Source organism: Drosophila eugracilis, unplaced genomic scaffold, assembly GCF_018153835.1.
Source record: "Drosophila eugracilis isolate 14026-0451.02 unplaced genomic scaffold, ASM1815383v1 contig_534, whole genome shotgun sequence".
Taxonomy (NCBI): Eukaryota; Metazoa; Arthropoda; class Insecta; order Diptera; family Drosophilidae; genus Drosophila; species Drosophila eugracilis.
In genome coordinates, this window is record NW_024573410.1 from 233,042 (window position 1) to 255,089 (window position 22,048).

General features: G+C 40.9%; 1 protein-coding gene across 1 annotated transcript in view; it reads left to right on the forward strand.

Annotated features, from left to right (window-relative positions):
• The window catches only part of LOC108111894 (platelet binding protein GspB), a 54,447-nt gene that overhangs the window by 10,940 nt on the left and 21,459 nt on the right, over positions 1-22,048 (forward strand). The window contains 3 exon segments of the mRNA XM_017221547.2: positions 1,134-1,349; positions 21,288-21,931; positions 21,933-22,045. Coding sequence (XP_017077036.2) covers positions 1,295-1,349; positions 21,288-21,931; positions 21,933-22,045 — 812 coding nt within the window. The 5' untranslated portion in view covers positions 1,134-1,294.

A 22,048-nucleotide genomic window follows, 5' to 3' on the forward strand; every position in this document is an offset into this window, starting at 1 on the left:
TAGTCAGTCTGTCACTTCATTTAGTTAGTTAGTCAGTCGGACAACAATCAACGTCGAAACAATCAAAAGGTAAATTCCAATTTCAGTTTCAGTTTGAGTTTGAGATTGAGAAAAAACCACAAAGGCACACAGACACTGACATAAAAAACATTAAAAGATATAAAGACCAAACGAGAAACAAATGCATAATATAATATAATCTAACACCGCAAAAGCTGTTTAAATATTTGATAGCCAACCGAGCGACCTTAAACTTTTCCTTTGTTTCGCTCCAAACAGAAAAGGTTAAAGTTCCGATACAGTTTTAGCCAGGTTCGAAACAAGTTTAGTTGTCATTTTTGATCTTGTTTTTTATACAAATTTGTTATAAACATTATCAATCGATTTGATATCTTTTAATAAATTTGTCAGCTGAAAGCATTATGTTATCATATCAATGAGGAATTATAAAGGCTTATTGTGATTTATCATTTAAGGGAAATTTAATGGGCTGTCAAAATCCATTGAGACGATCGTTTAAATTTATTGCATAGTTTTAAACAAAATGATTGAAGAAATTTAAAAATAATTAATGGGAAATAGTTATGGTGGGTGATTATATGAGTAATAACTGGTATTTTCTTTCTCTAAGCTTTTTTTATTTGAACAAATTTAACTATTTTTGTAATATTTGACACAGCCAAACATCTGGCAGTTGACAAATTAACTGTGCCAGCATTTAATATCATTTAATTACCCACATCACAAAAACAAAAGAAAGGAATGGCAAACTTTATGCCACAACAGCAACAAACATAGCCAAACACACACAAACACACTTACAGTTAAACACATTTGACAAGCAGCAAATTAATTAAGCAAACACCCAAAGACAAGCAAACCCACAAAGATACTTAGATACATAGATAGAAAAACTACATAGAGCCGTAATGATTACCGAGACTCGAAACAATACGAACAAAGATAAATTAGCAGCATAAATGGTCAAAACAACTGAAACGGCCAACAAAACCTGGCAACTTAATTGAAGAAGTGGTCGAGCGTAAAGTGTTAAAATAACTTTATAAGCTCCATGATTTGTCCATCTCTCTCTCTATCTCTTTCTCTTTCTCCCTCTCTATTTCTCTATTTAGTATTTTGCCCACAATTTATTTCCTGCCTTCACTTCACTTGCAGCAGCCAGCAGGCAAGCCAGTCAACAGAGCGAAAGAGATAGCCGGAGATCGCCAGAAAGAGAGGCCAAATCGAATCGGTTGACGACGGCGGAGGTTTGACAATATGTTGAGCCCCCATAATGAAGGAAATTGATACGGAGACAACAGTAGTATGGCCAGCCTGGTGTTATTCCGGTAAGTCATGCCGCCTTACTCCTTCCCTCTATACCCCCTTGTTATATTCCCAACTCCAAAATGGAGTGCTTCGTAGTATTATGACAACAATAGTGGTTCGGTGGCTGGGGGGTAAAAGTTGTTGAAAGTTCAGCTATCGCTTTACACTGTTATATCTGAACCGCTCTTTAATACCCTGTTATGATGGGGGAGAGTTGGGTTGTTGGGGCTTGCAGTCACTCAGTCACAAAGATATTTCAATATTTAAATTAACTTCACTAGCTCGAACCACCATCTAACACCAACTATACCCCAAGCTATGTTTTAAGTATGCATAATTCTGGAATTTAGAAAGGGACATTGTATCTGTGAATTTTATGACTCACAGGGTATCTCAGAAGCTGACCAAATCCTACGACTGCCCTGCAGCATTTCTATTTGTTTTTATTTATTTTATTTATTATAGTTTTTCCTAACTTTTTGGGGTTTATATTTCTTGCTGGTCTGCCAAAGGCCATTGTAAGCACTTGGTTGTTGGTGCTGTCATCGCCTGACCATTGGAGTTGGGGCCTACTGTTTCTCCTACTGCAGTTTATGATTTGGTTTCGGCCGCCTTTGTGTTTTTTATTACCAGTTTTTCTCGGCTGCTGCCGTAAATTTGTCTCACCCAGACCTTTGCCTTTGCCGTTGCCTTTGGGATTTTATTTTATTTATTTTGACTTTATTTATAAGAGTGTGACATTTTTCTCTGTGCCACTCCGTGATAGATTAATTAGATTGCGCCGAGTTGGTTGCGGACTTGCGGTCTGATCTTTAGACGTTTCACTTGCTGCGGGAGTCAAGTATCTGAGCCATGATGTCATGGCTCCGTATCTTGTCTCACCTTTGACTTTTGCTTTTGCTTTGGTCACTCGCAGTCAGCATGCAAAAACGAGAATTTCTGTTCGACATGCACATTGTGAAACACAAAAAAAAAAAACAAAAAAATAAATAAGTTATAATGCCAAAACAACAATATACACAGAATTAGTAAAAAGTAAAAGGCAGAACTGAAGTTGCTAAAAAACTGATCGAACAGTCACCAAACCGGAGAGATAATTGCGGATTCTAGTGACGTCAGAAAAGGTTTCTTAATTATTCAAAGTCCAATTGCATATTAAAGCTGACTTAATGTCTTTAAAATATAACTATTACTTAGATCCCTGCTCCACCTGTTCCGATATTTCTTTGTTCTGCTAACTTTTGATCTCAGCACAGATTTTAGCATAATAATGCTAATCATAAAGAAATATATTGGGTCACGTCTGTCTGTCTTATTTTTGAGGCTAATTAGCATTGGCAGCAATTTTATTAAACTGGATTAAACTCAATTGTTTGGGAATAACAAAAGTATCAATCTTATGCTTCTGATTTCTTCCAAACTGTACCTGAGACTGCAACCTTTTGACCAGGCAAACGTAATCTGGCCAAAACCACTCCCAAAATCAGCGAGTTCATCGAATATTTCTGAGCAGCAAATTAAGCATTCAGAATGCAAATTTTCATTAAATAAAATTAAAATCCCCTCCCCGAATAAAAACAAAAAGGCAGCCGCAATTTCAATGCGTCTCTCGATTTGACTTGACTTTGACCAGCTCCTCCAGCACCTCCAGCGCCTTCTCCAGCTCATCCAAATAAGGCAACCTGACAAGGGACGGATGGGGAGACAAATGAACGCCCAAATGGCCGACAAGTGGCGATAAAAAAAAAACGTATTGAGCTGCAGCAGTTTTAAAATAAAAATAATCAGAAATAAAATAAACAGGCAACTGATGCCGAACAGCGTCGAAGACGACGTCGCCGATGATGATAATGATGAAAAAGATCGCTCGCCGCTCGCCGATCGCAAAATTAAAATGCAAAACGAGTCAGCGCTGAGAAGCCTCGAAGTCGGGAAGTCGTCGAGGAAAGGGCAAACGCGTCCAGCCAATACAGAAGCGACCCGTTCGCATCTCCATGGGGACCAGGCTAATACCAAAGATAAAGTAGTAACTGGAAAAAGGGGTCTTTAGGCTAAATCACGTATGTTTAACTATAAAAATTATTGGGAAAAATCATAAATATTATATTCCAAAAACGGCACAGAAACAACTTTTGCAGAAACTCTAAGGAAACCATAAAAATTGGATATTATAGTAAATGAGATTCTGAGATTCCGACTTTTATAACTTCTTTTTCTTAACAGCATTTTGGAATCTAAAATAAATCTTAAATTTAAGGTACACCTTTACATATCTGCCAACTTAAGCTAAACTAGAGCTAAACATTAACATGTTTTCTTTTGTGAGTCTTCACTGTACCCACATAATATCAATATGAGCTTCCCGAACTGCTGGCAAAGGTTATAATGCATCTCCATCTGCGCTGCCGATCCGCCGCCGTTGTTCTTGTTTGCCTTTTGCGCTGCTTTTCACTCTTTGCCACTCCGCTTAGTTTTTGCTTTTGGTTTTGGTTTATCTGAAGTCTCCTTTTGTTTTTGCTTGACTTGACTCCGAAACCTTTGACGCGAACTTATGCCCTGCAAGTGGCCATGGAATGTTGACTTGCTGTCTGTCTGGAGCCGAGAATGGCGAATGAGAATGAGTCGCAGTCAGGCAGAAATCAGAGGGACCACAAGATCAGGCAAGGGGTAATAAGAAGCTACCACTTTGGATTAAGTCGATCTGTTAATACACTACTATGAAGATAATGTCTTAAACTGAATCAGTGATTCAGTCATGAGTCAATTAAGTTAAAGAATGGAATTAGTTTTAAAACTTTAAAATGTTTATAAAGCAAAAATAGCACTTCAGGACATCCTCCCAACTCCTGTCCAAAGTAAATCCTTAATGAAAGAGTATTGAAACTGATATAGTTCTTTCAGGTCCGATGTATGCTTTATATGCCGATGGCGTGCAGTAAGTTGCCAATGACTCTAAAAGGCGACTGCGCACCGGCTTCACCCCTGCCCTCTAAGCGGCTTCTCCGCAACCTCCTTCTCCTTATCCCCCTCCTCTGGTAAAGTCATCCTCGTATTTTTTATGTGTGCTCAACTTTGCACTCGGAGCAAAGTCAAAACGACTTGGGACACGCACACTGGTTGCTCTTTGGCATTGGAATTGCCTTACGTGGCATGCAAGTTGAAGCACATTGCACAGTGCACGTTGCACGTTGCACGTTCCGAGTTGCCGCTGCACTTATTTATTGTTTGTTGTTGCCGTGGTTATGATTTGCGATTTTTTCCCGCATATCGATGTCCACTTGGCCTGGGTTCCGCCCGACTCCTTCCCCTCTCTGTCTTAACCCTGTTTTGGGTCCTGACTCTTGAATCCGGAATCCCTCATGCCCTCTTAGCACGGTAGCCGCCGCAGGGCGCAATTATGCCACTTGTCGGAATTTCACTCAGACCGGTGAAGAAGAAGAGCTGATAAAGCCAACTTTGCGCCGACGCAGTAGCTCTCCCTTATTCCTCATTCAAGCAAAGGCTTTGGTATGGAGTATGTGGTACAGTAATTATTGGCAAGCCACTACTTTCAAAGTTTTTAAAAGAGTGATATATGAAGTCTTAACATTTACTTTCAGCTTAATTTCATTGAAGGTTTTATGCTAGGAATAAGCAGAACTTCGATTATTAGATTAAAATTAAAATGCAATGAAAGATTTTAAGGATTCTTTATCTAAGACTTCACTGTACCTGGGTACTGAATATGTGCGGATTTAAATTCATTTGTTTTGTTTCTGTTTCGGTCTCAGCTTGCGAGCCTAGAATCGCAAATGAGCAAAACGTGTAAATTATACGCGTCGCGGTCACAGCCCAAAGCAAATAAAGCAGAGAAAAATATCGAAAAATTCCGGCTGGCTGCGACCCAACGTAAGGTAAGGACAGAAGGTACACACTCACTTACGAACAGCGACACTCATGTATGATTATTGGCTGCCACTCAAGTTGGAGTCGAGTTCAGGCAAAGTCGAGCTTAGTCGTTGTCAACCGATGTGTTCAATGGGTTTCGGGCGACACACCCACCCGCACAGCCAAGCGACATTTGTTCTTCAAACAGTGAGCTAGAGATGGCAAAAGTATAATCGAAACTTATCGATTTGTTAAAGTAAGCAAGGTGTATAAAGATGGTGACAAATTATGCTAGATAGTATTACTACTTTGGGTTAAAAAGAACTAAAATTGAACTTAACATTCTTCTTTTTAACAATAATTCACGTTTCTAAGTTTCAAGACTAGTAAGGTCATGGAAATCTTATAGACTTGGGAGGTCTTCAATGATTAGGCAATTTTTGGCTATACACAAATTGCTTACTTGTTCGGTTTCGTATATTTCTTACAACTTAAGTAAGCGTATTCGCCTTCTCTAACCACTTGCTGCCCTTAAAAAGTTTCAACCAATTTTAAGTGTTTGATCAAACCGCACCTTTTGGGGTAGAAAGCCAAAAGTTCATAAATTTCCAGTGACCTTTTTGTATATACCGCCTGCTTAGCTTAGCGATCTCTAATTGCATAGTAATTGATATTAATTAAGCGATATCAAAAGGTCTTCCCTGCTTTTGGGGTCTTCTCTTGGTTTCTCATGGTTTCTCTTTCGTTTTTTATTGTTTTCTGCCTGAATTACCTGCCTACACATTCTGGTCAAGCAATATGGCAAATAATTAAATAATAACAAATAAAAAACGAACAAGTTAATGGCATTTAAGGTTGGCTCTTGTTGTTGTTGTTGCTGCTGCTTGTGCTGTTAAGTGTGTGTGCAGCTTTTTACATTAACAATTGAACTTGAACTGAGCTGCCGTTTGGGCAAAAACAAAACTCAAAACAAAAAAAAAACAAACCCCAACGAGATACGAAAAAACAAACGTTAGGCGCCCATAAATTTCAAGTGTATCTGTCTCTCTTTATTGTTATTGTACAAGTATGTGTGTGTGTGTGTGTGTGTGTGTTGTGTGTGTCTGTGTTAACCATGACTGTAACAAATTTAACGAACGTCATTGAAATGCCATGAAAAAAGTCCATGTAATTGTCAAGTCCAAGAGCGCGCGAAAAATATTTAAAAAAAAAAAACGAAAAAAAACACAACTGCCGCTCAATAAAATCAGAAAAAACAACAACAACAACAACAACGATACTGCCATGCAAAGTTTGCGCCTTGTCCATTAAAAAAGTTGTGAGTCCAAGCCATAAGCTATATACGTGTATATATGCATTTGTATGTGTTTCTTAAAAAACTCACATACCACAAGGTTGATTCTCTCTTAACATAAACCCATATAGACTATACACATATGAAGATACCAATGCGTAGCTCCCAAATAACAACAACAACAACAGCAACAAAGGACTGACAACGCTTTTAGAATTCAATTAAAAAATCATTGAACGACGCTCGCGCCCTGCTCAAAAGTAACAAGAAGAAGAAGCAGTAAGAGGCATAAAGAAGAGGCAACTGTTGCCCCTTTAGAGAGGATAGACGGGGGCTAGGGGTAGGTCAGACCAAACGGCGTCGATCATTGGCGCAGATATTGACAAAATGTCGCAACGTGAGCAAATTATTGATGAGTTAGCAGAAACAAAAGAACAATTGGTAGATCGCCGTAAGAGCGACAGAGAGAGAAAGAGAGAGAGAGAGAGAGAGAGAGAGGGCTACACACCATATAGTATAAGATCGGCTTGGGATCGGGGATCGGCGCAAGTGTCGTGTGTGTATCCCAAAATGCCTGAGCTTATTAACATTTTTAAGCAATTTGTAAAGAGGGGCAGAGGGTTGGTTAAGGCGGGGGGGGAACATATTGAGTGTGAGGCCCTGGCAAACGACCTCAAAAAAACCTGAGTTCGAATCGGGAAGTTTGGAACAGGTGTGGGATACCCTATAAGTACAATCTTCCTTCCTTATAAACACTAAATAGCTTCAGGAAATATTAGAACTTCTGTCCCCAAATGGCCTAATGGTTTTCCATATATTTTATATTCAAAATCCTCATTAAACTGTTAGTACCTTAAATCTTATCTTATTGAATATATCTAACGGATTAATTCTGAAAATCATCGGTCTTGTTCCCAGGTGAAACCCCAGGCAGTAAAGATCTTGTCAAACTCTTTAAGGCCATTTAAGAATTTTTCCGTTCCGTTTGCTCGTTTCTGTTTGCCTCCTTCACGATGCGCGTGACCCCAAGACAAGCGAGACAGACTCGGGCGGGCAAACACTCTGGGCCATGTTTCTGTGGCCCGGCCTCGACTTGGCTTTATGACACCCAACACACACACAGGCAGACAGACAGGCGGACAGACACAGACCATTACACACCCAAAGAGTCTGTTTGATTATTCAATTTGAAAGTTATTCATTATGCGATCACGTACTCGAACCAACCGAATTGTGAGCACACAGCTCTGTCCGCAGAGGTCAACGCTCGGTGGCAGAGTTGTCAATCAGTCAGTCGCCCGTCGGACTTGGCCAAAAATCTTTTACCCAAATTGAATTTCTGACACATTATTTATCTGCCAGCTCTGTTTTTTATGTGGCCTCTAATGAAGTTTTCACTCGGTCCCTTGGCTGGTGATGGTTTTTTTTTTTTTTTACGACCCCAAACGTCTGTAACCTCAAATTAGTTGCCGCCAGAGTTGCCACAGTGCTATCGTTAAATGCCGCAGTCGGACAGTCAGTCGCAAGACGGTTTCCTGTCTTGTCCTTGCCACCGCAAATGACAAAAAATTAACAGACTCGCTGCTATCCGGGATCCGCGATCCACGATCACTTTGGCTTTGGTTTTGGCTGGCCTGGTCCCTGCATTCCTGCCTGCCTACCATGGCATCTAATCTTCATCAGTGGACTGCAAGGGGAGGGCTCCAGTTGGGATGCAGGCAGGCTCAGGCGAGGATAGAAGATGGCAGGCTGTAAAATTGCCATTAAATAGTTGCCGTTCCTGTTGATTTTTATGTTCTCGGTTTATACACTGAGAGAACGAAGAGGTGAGTTGTTAGGATGAACCTTAATACAGTTTATAAAATTGCTATTAAATACTAAAGAATACCTAAGAAGAGATAATAACTATTAATTAAGTTATGAATTTAGTTCCTAGAAGTTTTTACCAGTGCAGTTGGTTCACCTTCTCGACTTCCACTGGCGCTTTCTGAGCTATTTACACTTTTGCCTTCTGCCTTCCTTAGTCGCAGTTGAAGTTGAAGTTGAAGTATTCTTTTTTATGTTTACTTAGCCTGCTCCTCCCAGTCCTGCCCCTTCCCACTTTCAGCATCTGCTGATGATGTCTCAATTAGTTGGTCTCTTGTGGATTTTTGTGGCTTGCCCCTAGAGCTGTAGAAACTATTAAAAGTGTGTGTGCGCGTGTGTATGAGTGTTGCAAGTTTGCCATTTCACGGGGATCGTTATCTGCTGGCCGGATATTGCGAGCATAGTGATTTATCTAGAAGATAATAATGATATCTCTGTGTATCTCGTGCATCATTGTGGGCTGGCTGTCTAAGTTCACATTCCACTTATCTGGCTGCCTGTAAATGATCTTTGGGTGTGTTATCTAACCAAGTTTTTAGTTTACTGTAGATGGTAAATTTACTTGGGCAAGCGATTTATAAAGTCTGCTGTCAAAGGTCAGCTGTCGGTGGCCTTATTTCTTGCAATTTATCAATTTAACTGGAACTAAGATAAGTAGCAGCTTCGGAAAACTAAAGATATGAGATCATCTAGATCAGTTTTATATAGATTTATGCTGGTAGAAGACTTACATATATTTTCCCATAAAAGCAAATTCAGATTAGTCGCCCTAACTTCCTTATACAGAACCTTTCCCGTCGCTCCTTTTGAGGACTTCCACTAAATAGTTCACACACACGTCTGACTGTCACCAGAGGAGGAACTCCTGGCTCAGCAGACCAAATTCTAGCCAGGAAAGATTCGAACCCAAGGGGCCGAATTATGCAAACTCTGTTAACTGTACAATATGCATTTGAAGAGGAAGAAGACGGCCTAAACGTTTATTATCCCCCTGGCTTTCGGCCGTTTTGGGGCTGCAGCATAATAGTTCAATCAGTTGTCGCCTCAAAAGCGCATTCATCTCCATCAGCCCTGCCGGACTTCCCCTTCTTGGCCTTTCTCTATTTGTCACAAACACCAATTTCGTGTGACAAATTTGTATGGCCCGCCAGTTGGCTTGGCAAACGATCTCTTTGTGGCTTCTTTGGCGTTTCGTTTTGGGCCTCGGTGATGCCAAATATGGTGACTCCTTCTGCGAGGAGGAGTAAGACCTGCGATTCGGAGTACTTTATGCCTAGATATGTGAGCTGACTTAGCCAGTATTCAAATGGGCAGCCAAATATATACAAAGAGGAGGAGGAGAAGGCAGGCAGCGGCTGCCGTTGTCTTGTGGCAGTTTGTCGCGCATTTAAAATGCAAATTATCATCATTATGATGGGCCATCATCATGCCCATCATCATCATCGTTATGATCATCGGCGGACAGCCTCCTGCCATCTGCAGTCTGTTCGCGAAATTGTTGTTGGCAAATTATTACCTTGGCCAAAGCCATAAACATTTTGGCATGTCTTCACGTGCCACGATCATCATCATCGTTATCATTATTTCCAAGCTCATCATCGTCGTTATTATGTTGATCAGGCAAGATGGCAAGAGCGGCAGTGAGGGCATTGGCGGGGGGCAGGCACCTCAAAACTCAGTCATAAATTTGTCACAAAAATATATATACTTACATAAAGTCTGGTCGGTCTTCTGGGGTCCCTGCTGTCGTGCCTGGGCTTTGTGTGTATATATATGTGTGTGTGTGTGATTTGTCAATCCGTCATTGAAGCGCCGTTGTTTAGTCTGGCGATTTATGGAGGAGTCGCTCTCCTTACCTCGCTTCCTCAATCCTGGCTATAGGGAATTTCAAACTGTGGGATTAATCAGGGAGATACAAATGTATCTTCAAGATACTTTATCTTTATTGCTAAGATACAAATGTATCTGTAAGATACTTTATCTTTATTGCTTAATTGGATATAAAATAGTAAATATTTTTGGAAAATTTTGATAATATTTTTAAACTTCCATTTAAGTTGATTTTCTCAACTTAACCATTATGCCCGATCTTTTGTCAGAACGAACTCATTCACCCACTGTCTTTACTTGCCCCTCCACCCACACCTCTTTGCTGTAGTTGTTGTTGTCACGCGCTGCTATTATGCAAATATCAGGCTGTTAAATTGTATGGTGCACGCGTTATTTATTCTTTAGGTCTTTATTCTCGGTGCGGTAAGGAAAAGGAAAAAGATAAAACGATAAAATAATCGACAGAAATTAAAGACACCATATAAATCGCTGATTGTTTACGTTCTTTGGGTATCATTAGGTCCATTAATGTTGCATAAATTACGGCGCTTCAATCTTTTGTCATTTGCAGAAATTGCAAATTGCAAATCGATTGATCGTTGACTTTAATGTCAACGCTTTTCTTGGGTAAGGTCATATAAGGAAACGAAGAGATATACTCAAGTATGGAGTGATAATGCTGAGTATTTATTTTAAGTGCAGAACTTAACTTAAGTATGGGCTATAAAGGAAACATGAACCGTTTTTAATAAGGTTATTATGATATTAGGTGATATTATCATAACTAAATCCTCTTCGTAAAGTATCTGTTTTAATCAGCTTTAAACTCCTAAAGAAAGTTAAATTTAAGAAGCTCATGGAAAAATCATAGCCAATGGAAAATCCCATACTAAAGATTTCAGACATTTCGTGGATGACATAAGGGCTTCCTTTGTAAAATGAACTCCAGATTAAGTTCATATTTTGTATGAGTAAATCTGTGAATAATTTTGACATTTTTACAAAAAATTAAATCCACTTCAACAGTTTTAAAGCAGAAATTTTTACAAGTTAATATAACCTATTATCAGAGTTTTAAAAGGCAAATATTTTTGAAATGAATTCTTAATCACAAGCTGATTATTGCTTGTGCTGACATGGCCCCCGCTGACTCATCCTCCTGCCGTCCTGAGCTGTCGATCTTCTATAAACTCTTATCTGACTCACAGGGCTCAGCTCCCTCGGCAAGTGTGTTGACCTATTTTGTGGTTAACCCTAAATGCAAGCGCCCTCCGCCTGTGTCCCCTCTAATCGCCACCTCAAGTGGCATTGCAGCACGTAGTTGAAAATGAATATATATTGCCTCCCCCTACCCCACCACCTACACACGCATTATATATATATGGAGATAGGTATATATATATATTATATGAACTCTGGTGAACTGCTGAAAGCAAAAATGAAATGGCGACAAAGGCAAAATGGCAATATCAATCAATTCGAGGAGCGAGAGCGAAAGAGATGCAAGAAATCTAAAAAAGAGTACTCTCCGGTGGGCGCAAAAGAGAGGGGGCAGAATGTGAGTGAGAGAGAGACAGGGAGAAAGAGTCAGCGGTCGTGGACATTGCGGTTTGTGTTGTTGTTGTTGCTGCTGCTGCTGCCGCCGTCGTCTATATTTACACTTGTGGCCTCTTATCAAATGGCAGCGGCGCAGTTGACTTTTTTGACGTTTGTGTATACACTCTCCACGGCTGATTTTGTTGTAGTTTATTCTTGTTGTTGTAGTTGTTGTTGTTTTGGCTGATCCGTGTACTATATGTGTGTGTACTATATGTTGCTATTGCTGTTTCTGTCGCATTTTGTACGCGTCGACCGCTGCGGTGCCGCTTTGACTTTTTGCTCTGCAATCGTTCTTGCTGGTTGTTGTATTTTATTTTAAATTTATATATATATATATGTTATATATATGTTCACCAATCTCAACTCGGAGGCCAAATGGGAGCAGTCCATATGGATTGGGAAAACCCATTAAGAAGAGAAATAAAGCTATTCTTATGGGAGAAGGCTTTTGGGACCTTAATTAAACTATCCTATAAAGTCAAAAATATGTCAAAAAACAGGCAATTTATCAATAAATCATTTAAGAATTTTAGAAAATAAACCATCTTAAATTAAATCTTCTAATTTCAAAGATTATACCTATGTTTAGAGTGGAAGATATTTCAGAAAAAGCCTTCTAAAAAGACTTTTAAAGACTTTCCCCAAAAACTCCTAGACATAAGATTTCTTACCCCACCCGTTTCTATTTGCCTGAACGGCATTGTTTGGGTTTGGTTTTGGTTCCACTCTAACCAGACGGAGTCGCCTTGTGCGATAAGTTCGCGTGCAAAGGTTTTGAACTGCTTGAACTCGTTGGTACACACCAATCTACTGGCAAAACGGCAGCAAATGTGCTCATATATTTATATATCTGTATATGTATGTAAACTGACGTACAATATGTGGACAGAATAACCCATATACTTGGCGAGCAGGAAATTATACTATTGACTGCCTTATGGGCGATCGTGTTTAAGATTTATAATTGCATATTAAGCATACGCCGAGTCAGCCGGCGGGGGTGCGGAATGCCAGACTAAGTGCTTTAATCATTCAGGCGAATTGATTGTGAGTGATAAACGATTGCAGATGTGATGTGACAGGTGGTTTAATGGGGAGTACAAAATTCTTTAACTTAGAAGAGGTATTGGAATATTAATCATACGCCAGGTAGGGCCGCAACTATGTCACATGCTGGAAGTAATATTAAGAGAATAAGATGTTTGACAAAAGCTTATAAAATATCTCCTAATAGCAAGAACAAAGTCAGAGCACTTCACAGAAGCCCCACTTAATGAGTGACATTACGTATACGCAACGTTATCAATGCGACACTCAGCAGAGACCTACAAAATTGATATGAAATAGATTTCTATGAACTAAAATCGAATTAGTGTCAAGTTTAAAGAACAAACATTTCCAACTATTCGAATGCCTTCCAGTCACTCGGCATTTTATGTGGGCTTCAACCTTGGGCCATCAATCTTTGGCCTTAACTGGCTCTCAACGGACTTACGTAGCTATGGCCACCACAAACACATTAAACAAGATGCGGATGCTGGTGCAACACTCAAAACTTGTTAACAGGACAGAGCACAAGGAAACACGCCCCAAAAAACATCCAAACCAAGATCAAGTCCAAGTCCCAGTCGTCTCCTCATTCGCTTTGGCCATAAATTTGTGGCGAACTGAGCTTGAACTCGTATGAAATTTATGTGCAACATGGACCGATTTTGCCAGCTATACATTACAACTGCTACACATGTTATATGGAGATAGAGAAACGTATAGACGGATGCTGACAGACTAAGAGAGAGAGACAAAGAGCGGCTTCTTAGCGGTTTCTTTATCGCCCAATATCAATCAAGTCCACTGAAATTCGTTGCACTTTTCAGGAATCTACGACTCTCGGAGTCTATCTACTTTATAAAGTTCAGAAGTTTGTGGCTTTTATCGACTCAAAAACCCATTAAAGATCATAGAAGTTGACTTTGGCAGTTTGTTTCTCTCTGAAGGAAGCTGGAAGTTTGTATACCCTTTATCAAAGTTTATAAACTAAATATTCTGATAAGGAACTTCTTAAAGAGATGCTTATTTTTTCAACATTTTAGTTTTTTATAACCCAAATAACCTGCTTTTAAAGTTCTTCAGTTAATTAACTCCTAACTACTTTTACCCTGATATTTCGGCAAACAGTTTTAGTGGCTCAGTCCGGGCGACTGGCTGGTTTAATTGCTGACAAATTTATAGAGCGATGCACATTAATTCGCTGCGCCTAAAATCACAGAAGTGCATTAGCCGGAGACGAGGCAAGAAGAAGTCGCTGGTCGTGGCTGGTCCAACGCCATCATCACCCGTCGCGAGAGGCTCAACCTCAATCCCAAATGTGCAGCCAATGTGCAAATGTTTCTTTTTTTTATTATTATGCTGCTGCTGCGGTGGCTGTTTTGGGGCCTTGCAGCTTTCATCTAAAACCAACAGCGGCAGCCACAGCCACAGCCACGGATCCGATGCTGCCGGCAGACACGATCTGCTGGCCCGTTCATTTAATTATCGAATTTAATTAATCTGCACTTGATTTCCTCGCCTTAGCCCCAGACGCGGACGGGCATCAAGCCGAGCCGCTCTCTGTCGCACCTTCAGCCGTCCAGGCCGTCGTGGCAGGTGCCTTTGAGGCATGCGCACATCTGGTTTAATCCTGCCCCCTACCCACCCCTCGGGGTCTCGCTCTAACTATCATATCGGCATCAATTGGCAAATTGTTTTATACGTTTCTTTTTTTTTATTTCCTTGCATTTCCCTGGGTTTATATATTTAATTACCCCAAAGTCAAAAGCTTTGATGATATTATTGGCAAGTCTTAGAGGCAAAGTGTGTTATTTTCCATTTGGGAAACTATTAAAGACGGTTTCTGGTTTATGACTTTAATTTCGTGGCTTCTTTTTAGGATAAACAAAGTTAAAGTCTATATTTTAGAGCAAGAATCAGTATTCTACGCCACAGTTTTATGTCACTAAAGCCCCTCTTATTCACATAGTTCCCCTTCGAGATGAAAGGGCTTAGACTTAGTAAGGAAAGTCACCGAGGACCAGATCAAGCAATCCTGCAGCATCATAAATCCTAGACCAGAAAAAATAATTATTAGCGAAAAAAGGGAACTGATGGGTTCAATGGGGTGGCGAGGAGCAGCAGCAGCAGCAGCAGCAGGCACATTGTTGGGGCAGCGAGTGTAGCCCACAGAGGCATGGCGCACACGCGAATATGCAACGGAGCAGCAACATTAAACATGCAACTCAGAGCCAAGAAATCGGGCGAACATCTAGTAAATTTATGAACCTGAACCTGGGCCACCAGATGCAGACGGATGGAGTGGCGGAAGGTTGAGGCTGCTGATGGTGATGGTGACGGTGATGGAGAGTGGCGGGGAAATCAAGTAAAAATCAAATTAAAACCAGAGCAGGCAAGCACGAAATTTCTAAGGAAATTTCACCCCGTATGTGGCATGCAACAAGATGTTTTTTTATTTCTCAGTTAGTTTATTTTTTTTTTTTTTTTTTTGTTGGTTTTGCGGTGCGCCTGGTGAATGACCAAAGCCAAGCCGAAACCAAAACCAAAAACCGAACTAAAAACCAAAAGCGCAGCAAGGCGAGGCGGACAAGAAGCGGTGGAAGTGAGATAGCGACGGCGATGCAGGAGAAGGAGATGGAAAAACCTGTGCTAATTATTATTTAGAGCTGGCCTGGCAGCAATCTGCACCAATTTAACCAAATAAGGCGCTTTTAGCGGCCAAATGCATTGCGCCGCCTGCATTGCATGCAACCATGGGGCTATAGCTGTGGCTATGGCTGTAAATGTGGATGTGGATGGGGTTAGGATCGTATCGTATCGGATTGGATCGGATGGTACGGTTTGGTTTGGTTTGGTATGGTTTTGGGGTGGAGAGGTGGAGAAATCTCTAGCTAAAAGTTGAAAGGCCTCTTCTGATGGCCTCACTGTGCAGTGGAGTATTCATAGGTGAGTGTGTATGTGTGTGTGTGTGTGGTGTTGCACCTGTTTTGCAGGAATTCAGAACCAACGTCGTTGTCGATAATAAACTTTAATGCTAATAGTGGTTGTACATCATCTGCAATGGACCAAAAAACGACAAGGTGGGGTCCAGAGATGGCAGCGTGTCACGATGATTGTTAATTGAATTTTAAAAATAAATAATAAGGGAATTCTCATGGATAAACTATCTCTAAGAATGCAGCAGTCTTAAAAATTAGAACTAGAAGTGATTAGGAACTTGAAAGTAGTTCATGAATTTATGCAGCAAAAAGCCAGTTATGAGTATTAGAAAAAGATTTAGTTAAATCCTTTTAAGGCTGTTGTTGGGGGATATCAAAATCCATTCCTTATATGGTTATATAGCCCGTGAGTCACGCACTTATCTCTTGGCCAGAGCTAAGCCTTCCGCTCGGGACGATAGGCCTGACACTTGTCTCTAGCTCTGATCGTGTTGAGAGGTTGGGTAAAATCAAATTCCATTAAAGCAATTATGCAGTCCGAAGACATGGGCCAGGCAGCAGCTCACCTCAATGAGAAGCGCAAAGAGAGGCGCGTCTTGCACTCACACACAGAGATTGGGTACCAGTTTGTCCAGTTCAAATGGCAGAGGTGTTAATAATTTATGAAATTTTTCCTTTGGTTCTTGGCAGCTTTTTATTTTTTTCTACTACTACGGACCAGCTGTCCGTTATGGAGTCGCAGAATGTTGGAAGAAGAAAATCATTTGCCATTTCCGTCTTGCTCTCCGTCGCTGCTCTGATTTGATTTGAAATTTCAATTTGCCGTGGACCTGTGGGGAACAGTGTCATGAACCGTTAGAGCGCTTTACTTTTTGCGGTTGTCCAATGGCGTCCGTTCCACTTCGCTATCTCTTTCTCTCTGTATTTTATTATTGGATTTTCCTTAAGCCGTTTCTAGGTCTGTCACTTCGATGCGATTCGCCGCTGCTGACTGGTTAATCAATTAATAGTGGCAAGTTTGTGGAAATTGGGGAGTAAAAGACTATCTCTGGTTTATGAAAGATTTATGAGATCCTTTGGAGTTTATAACCTTTAGACTTGAGTGCCACTGAACCTTGGGAAGTTCCGCAATCTGAACAAAATTCGACATTTTGCTTTTCATTTGGAATTCCAGTTAATTTCCACACGCCATTGTTGTGGCAAATTGCAATTTCCCCGCGAGATTGCTAACCCTCAGCCATAAAGATAACGTGAATTTGTCCAACAGATATGACAAAGAGCTGCGTAAATTTCGGGCAAGTCCAGAGCGAACAGTTAGATGAGAGATCTCTAATGAACTCTGAATGACTTTCACCCAATAATGCAAACAACAATTGAACGAGCGCTCTAGAAAGCCATGCGAAAGGCCAGGCCGAGTATTATCAGTGAAACGTGCCCCACAATCTTTAACACCTTTTGATGATCTAATAAATGCGACATGATTCTCAAAAACCACAAAAAGCGACCCAAAGAATTGAGACCAAGAAAGGAGAGCACGTTGGGAGGGGAGGGTATGGCGGTAGGTAGGTTAGATCCACACACGCTCTGCCGAAAACATGGTGAACCATGAGAAGGCCATATACGAGTACTAAGCCCCCTATATAGGAATACATATATCATCATCATCATCATCATCGTCATTATGAACATACATATATAGTTCAACTGGCACTTGGACAAACAAGGCGATAAGACCCCGCGACCAGAGCACAACACTTGAGATACAAGAAATCACGTAAAAAGGAAACTGAAACTGTCTGAACTCGAGCTGAAACTGAAGCGGAATGGAGCGATGCAGATACAGATACAGATACAGATAGAGATACTGATAGGCCACCATAAATGTTTATCTATAAGAAATGTGACAAAAAAAAGAGAGTCAGCTAGCGAATAGAAACTAAGGTTAAGTTTTCAGAGCAAACAGTAAATATCGGTGAAAATTCAAAACTAAACTGTAGATTGGAAGCAAATCTCTATGATTACTTTTATTTTTGATCGATTTTGGCTTCCACTTGAGCAGTTTTGTAATCCATTTGGGAATTATAACGTCACAAGGTTTGGGAAAGACCCTAAAGATAAGCCAGCCATTTCTCGATTAATTGTTTTTGTTTCAGATTTGGACTTTTGAACTTTCTAAGAATTCTTTTATTTTATTACAAAAGCAGTTTGAGGGGTCAAAAAGTTCCACAATAAACCAATCGCAAACTACAACTTGCAAATATACAAAATAGAATTAAAAACAAACAGAGGGGAAATAAAAGAGTCAGCCATTGAAGAGGCCAAATCGAAATCGGTTCAGGGCCTTCTGCCCGTAGATAGCCCGAATCGCTCCCAATTCCCGTTTGCCCTGATACGAAAACCCAAACCCCAGAGCCAGAGACCCTATTTATCAGCATTACCTTCTTGACTTACTGATACCCGTATATATGTTTACTCCTCTTACGGAACCATATTTGGGAACAAAGGTTGAACTCTGTCGCTCTTTTGGGGCAGGGAATGTGATAACAACGGAGAGCAGAGTTTGCATACAAAGGGCAAGGGGGAAGACAGCTGGGGCCGGCGCTTATTTGGTTTTCAAATGAGGTCAAAAGAAATAATAATAAAAATCGGCTGATAAGCCGCTCTGCCCAATTGGACCCACCACACGCTGCCCTGTCATGAAAGTTAAATTCGAGGGTCGAAATCAACTATCGGTGATTGCTTGCGTCAGAGGTTAGAGGTTTCTCCTTTATATATATATATTTTGGGATTTTTACCCCAAGGTCTAGACACTCGTGTATGTGACCCTTCAACGACAGCTGTTTGGGTCAGGAATCTATCGCAATTGTAATTATTATGAAAAATATTGCATAGCTAGCTCGTACTTGTTATTTGCTGGTGAAGTATGAAAAATGAAAAATGGTCACATGACAGGTCGGCAGCTGTGTTTGCCAGAATTCTTCTACATATATATAGTACTTGTACTTGAAGTCACACATATAGCACATATCGCACCCAATGGCAATGAACTTTACCGCTTCGAGAACTTTGTGCACCCGCGCTCCGCCACTTTCTATGGTGCGAACGTGCTCGGTCCTAAGTTTTCGATGTCGGCGGCTTCGTCTATTAGTACTATTGACACTTGTCGACCCAACGGCGACCGAAATGCGGCCTGTCACCGTGCGGATCGTTCACAGATACTCAGATACTTACACTACCTGAGTAGTGGGGCAAAAAAAAAAAGAAAGAGGACAAAAAAAGCCATAACGTCCAACTGGAAAAAGTCAACAGTGTCGCGCATGGCACATGTTGGGTCGAGGTTTCTACCCCCTATCTCTCTCCAGCTCGTGTTGCCCTATCAGGTCCGCCTTCCATCATCATCATCATCATCGTCATAGTCGTCATTATGATCTTCACCATTCGACATTCGGCACTTAGCACCATTGGCACCAAGCGATGCCAATCAGAGGTCTTTGGGGAGCCAACTGACCGCACGAAGCGGACCAACGATCGGGTGCACAGTGGGACGAAGGTGGCATGAAATGGGGGTAAAGTAGAAATTCGCAGAAATTAAATTTACAGATAAAAGGAAAGGGTTTTTTAGGCTGTATTCTGTATTTCTTCCTGATTATCTTTGAGCAGAGGGTTATAAAAAAATTCCTATAAAAATATCTGCAAAGAAAAGAAAATTTGATACAAAAAAAAAGTATTAATATTCGTAAAAATATTCCCAGAATCTAAAACTGGACTAAGCCTCTCACTGCCTAACCACTTTAGCCTGGCTTTTGTATATATTTTTGCTATATAGACGCTCAACTTAATTTCTATGCTAACCAATGATAAACTTAATTTTATGATAACGCACAACGGAGAAATTATTAAACGGCATATATATAGGCATATTTTGGACTTGAAAACGAAGGCTGAAATTTGATATCAAGCCAAGCGGCAGGGAAGCTTTCGTTCTACAGAGAAAACAGAGAAAAAACCAATGCAATTTCTAGGCAAGATTCAGGTTCTGTTTTGATTTAGGTTCAGATAGTGGGTATCGTAACGAGCTTAAAACTACAAATTGTTGTTAATTCCGCTTGTAAATATTTCATTTAATTATTTATGCTGTGTGCTTTGGCTGACAAACATGCCAGCGAATGGCTGTGGCTCCAAGTCTGGACATGGGCATGGGCATGAGTATGGGTATGGCCAGGTGACTGGTGTGGCTTCCATCAATTTACACCTACTGACTGTTAGGGGGGGTTTGAATGGATGGATAGCTTCCAGCAGTTAAAGGTCAATGCTTGTGCACGCATTTATACACGTATTTGCTTTTTCATTTTCGCCATTTAAATTACAATTAAATTATTTATGTTCGAAGCAGAGTAAATAATCAACTTTTGACGATCACAAAATTGGGAATAAATAGCTGGAGGTAAATAAACAATTTGTTTGCTCTGCCCTGGGAGGGAGAGAAGTTGAAACCACATCATAAAAGTTGAAAATATATATTGTCTTTGGATATCTTGATTGGTGTTTGTGTTTTATATATATATATAAATCGTATATAGAGTTAGCTGTTTTTCGGGGGCTCAGATTGTTAACTTTTTTAAGTTTAACTGAAGGAGTGTTAAGGGAATTTTCAATAAAAGTTGAACTATAATAATATTGGATTTTGCTGTGATTACATTGTCGGTTTGGGTGAGTTTTTGTAAACAATATTATCTCTATTTGAGTTTATATAACCCACCCGGAAGTTAGATATTTATGACTATAAAAACTATACAGAAGAGCAAAAGAAGAACCTCTGTCACGTTCCGATTTTGGTAATACGTACTATAAGCTATCTTCTTCTTAAACTTAATATCTAAAACAAGTACTCCCTAGTTAATATCAGTAAATAAACTCTAACTAGCAACTCTTCTTTCAGAAATCCTCTCATTTAACCCCTAAAAACCTGCCCCTTATCATTGACTAGAATGCGTACTATTGTGGCTGCCACCTAACTTCCCATTTGAATGGACTTTTGTTGCTGCGACTGTCTGGGTTTGCTGCTGTTTGTTTGTTTGTTTAATGATTTTTGTTGTTGTTGTTGTTGTTTTCCGGGGCCCTGTAACAGCTCGAAATCGCACTCTGTCGTACTGTACGCAGTGCTGATGTGCACTTCGCGCCCCCTGGCTCACCCCGATAATTAGCTTAAGGGTTCAACGATGCAGGTCAATGGTTTTGTTAACATATTATAAGTTATTTTAACCTTTGGCCGATTTGCATGCGACGCAAGCCTCGAGCTTTTTACACCACATTGTATTTGGGCTCAGTCTATGGGTGCGTGTCATTGCGAGTGTGTTCCTAGGTGTGCTTAAGGGGTTTCTTATGTAATATACTTAAGATATTCAAAATCAAATTACCTTATGATGGGATTTATCAGAATAAAACTGATTTACATTTAATTTTGATACAAATTAGCATTCCAAAAATAACTTACCCTCTTCTTTGTCCACTTCCAGGTAACGCACCCACCGACATACTGCAGCAGAAGCCAGCCAAGGCCACCACCGCCATTGTGGGCGGTCGCAGTGCAGCCCAACCGGCGACCCACGAGGACCAGCAAGCGGCGACGACCGCTACGACAGCCAACAAGCGGAAGCATCTCGAGCGGCTGGCCAGTGATCTGCGTCAGCTGGGTCAGAAGGCCAGGAGGAGCCGCTCGGTTAGCCCCAGTAGATTCCCCAACGCTGTTGCGGAAACGGCCAAAATGCTAAGCGAACGATCGCTGCTGCTCAGCGGTTATGGGGCCATCGAGAGCAGTGCCAAGAAGCTGAGTGAAGCGGCCACAGGTACTGGTGGTGCGGTTAGTCAGGCCGCCACGCCTACAACCACCCATCTGGGTGCACCAGCCTCTTCCTCATCCTCCTCGCTCTCATCGTCCTCCGCCACAACGTGCACCACCAATACCAATGCAAATTCGGCATCGGTGGCTGCTGCGGCTTACGCCGCTCTGTTCCTGGAGAAGGTCAAGCATGAGAAGATGGAGAATCATAAGGATGCTCCTATGGTCACCATACACAATAACAACAACAACAACACTATCAACAACAACAACAGCAACAGTAGCAGCAGCATTAGCAACCATCAATCGAGTCAGCCACAACAACAACAACAACAACAACCCGCATCTGGGCCACAACGTCAAAAGGGAGCGGCTCAGTCCAGGGAGCAACAGCAGCAGCCACAACGGCGAACTCACCGTCAGCTCATTTGCCAGGTG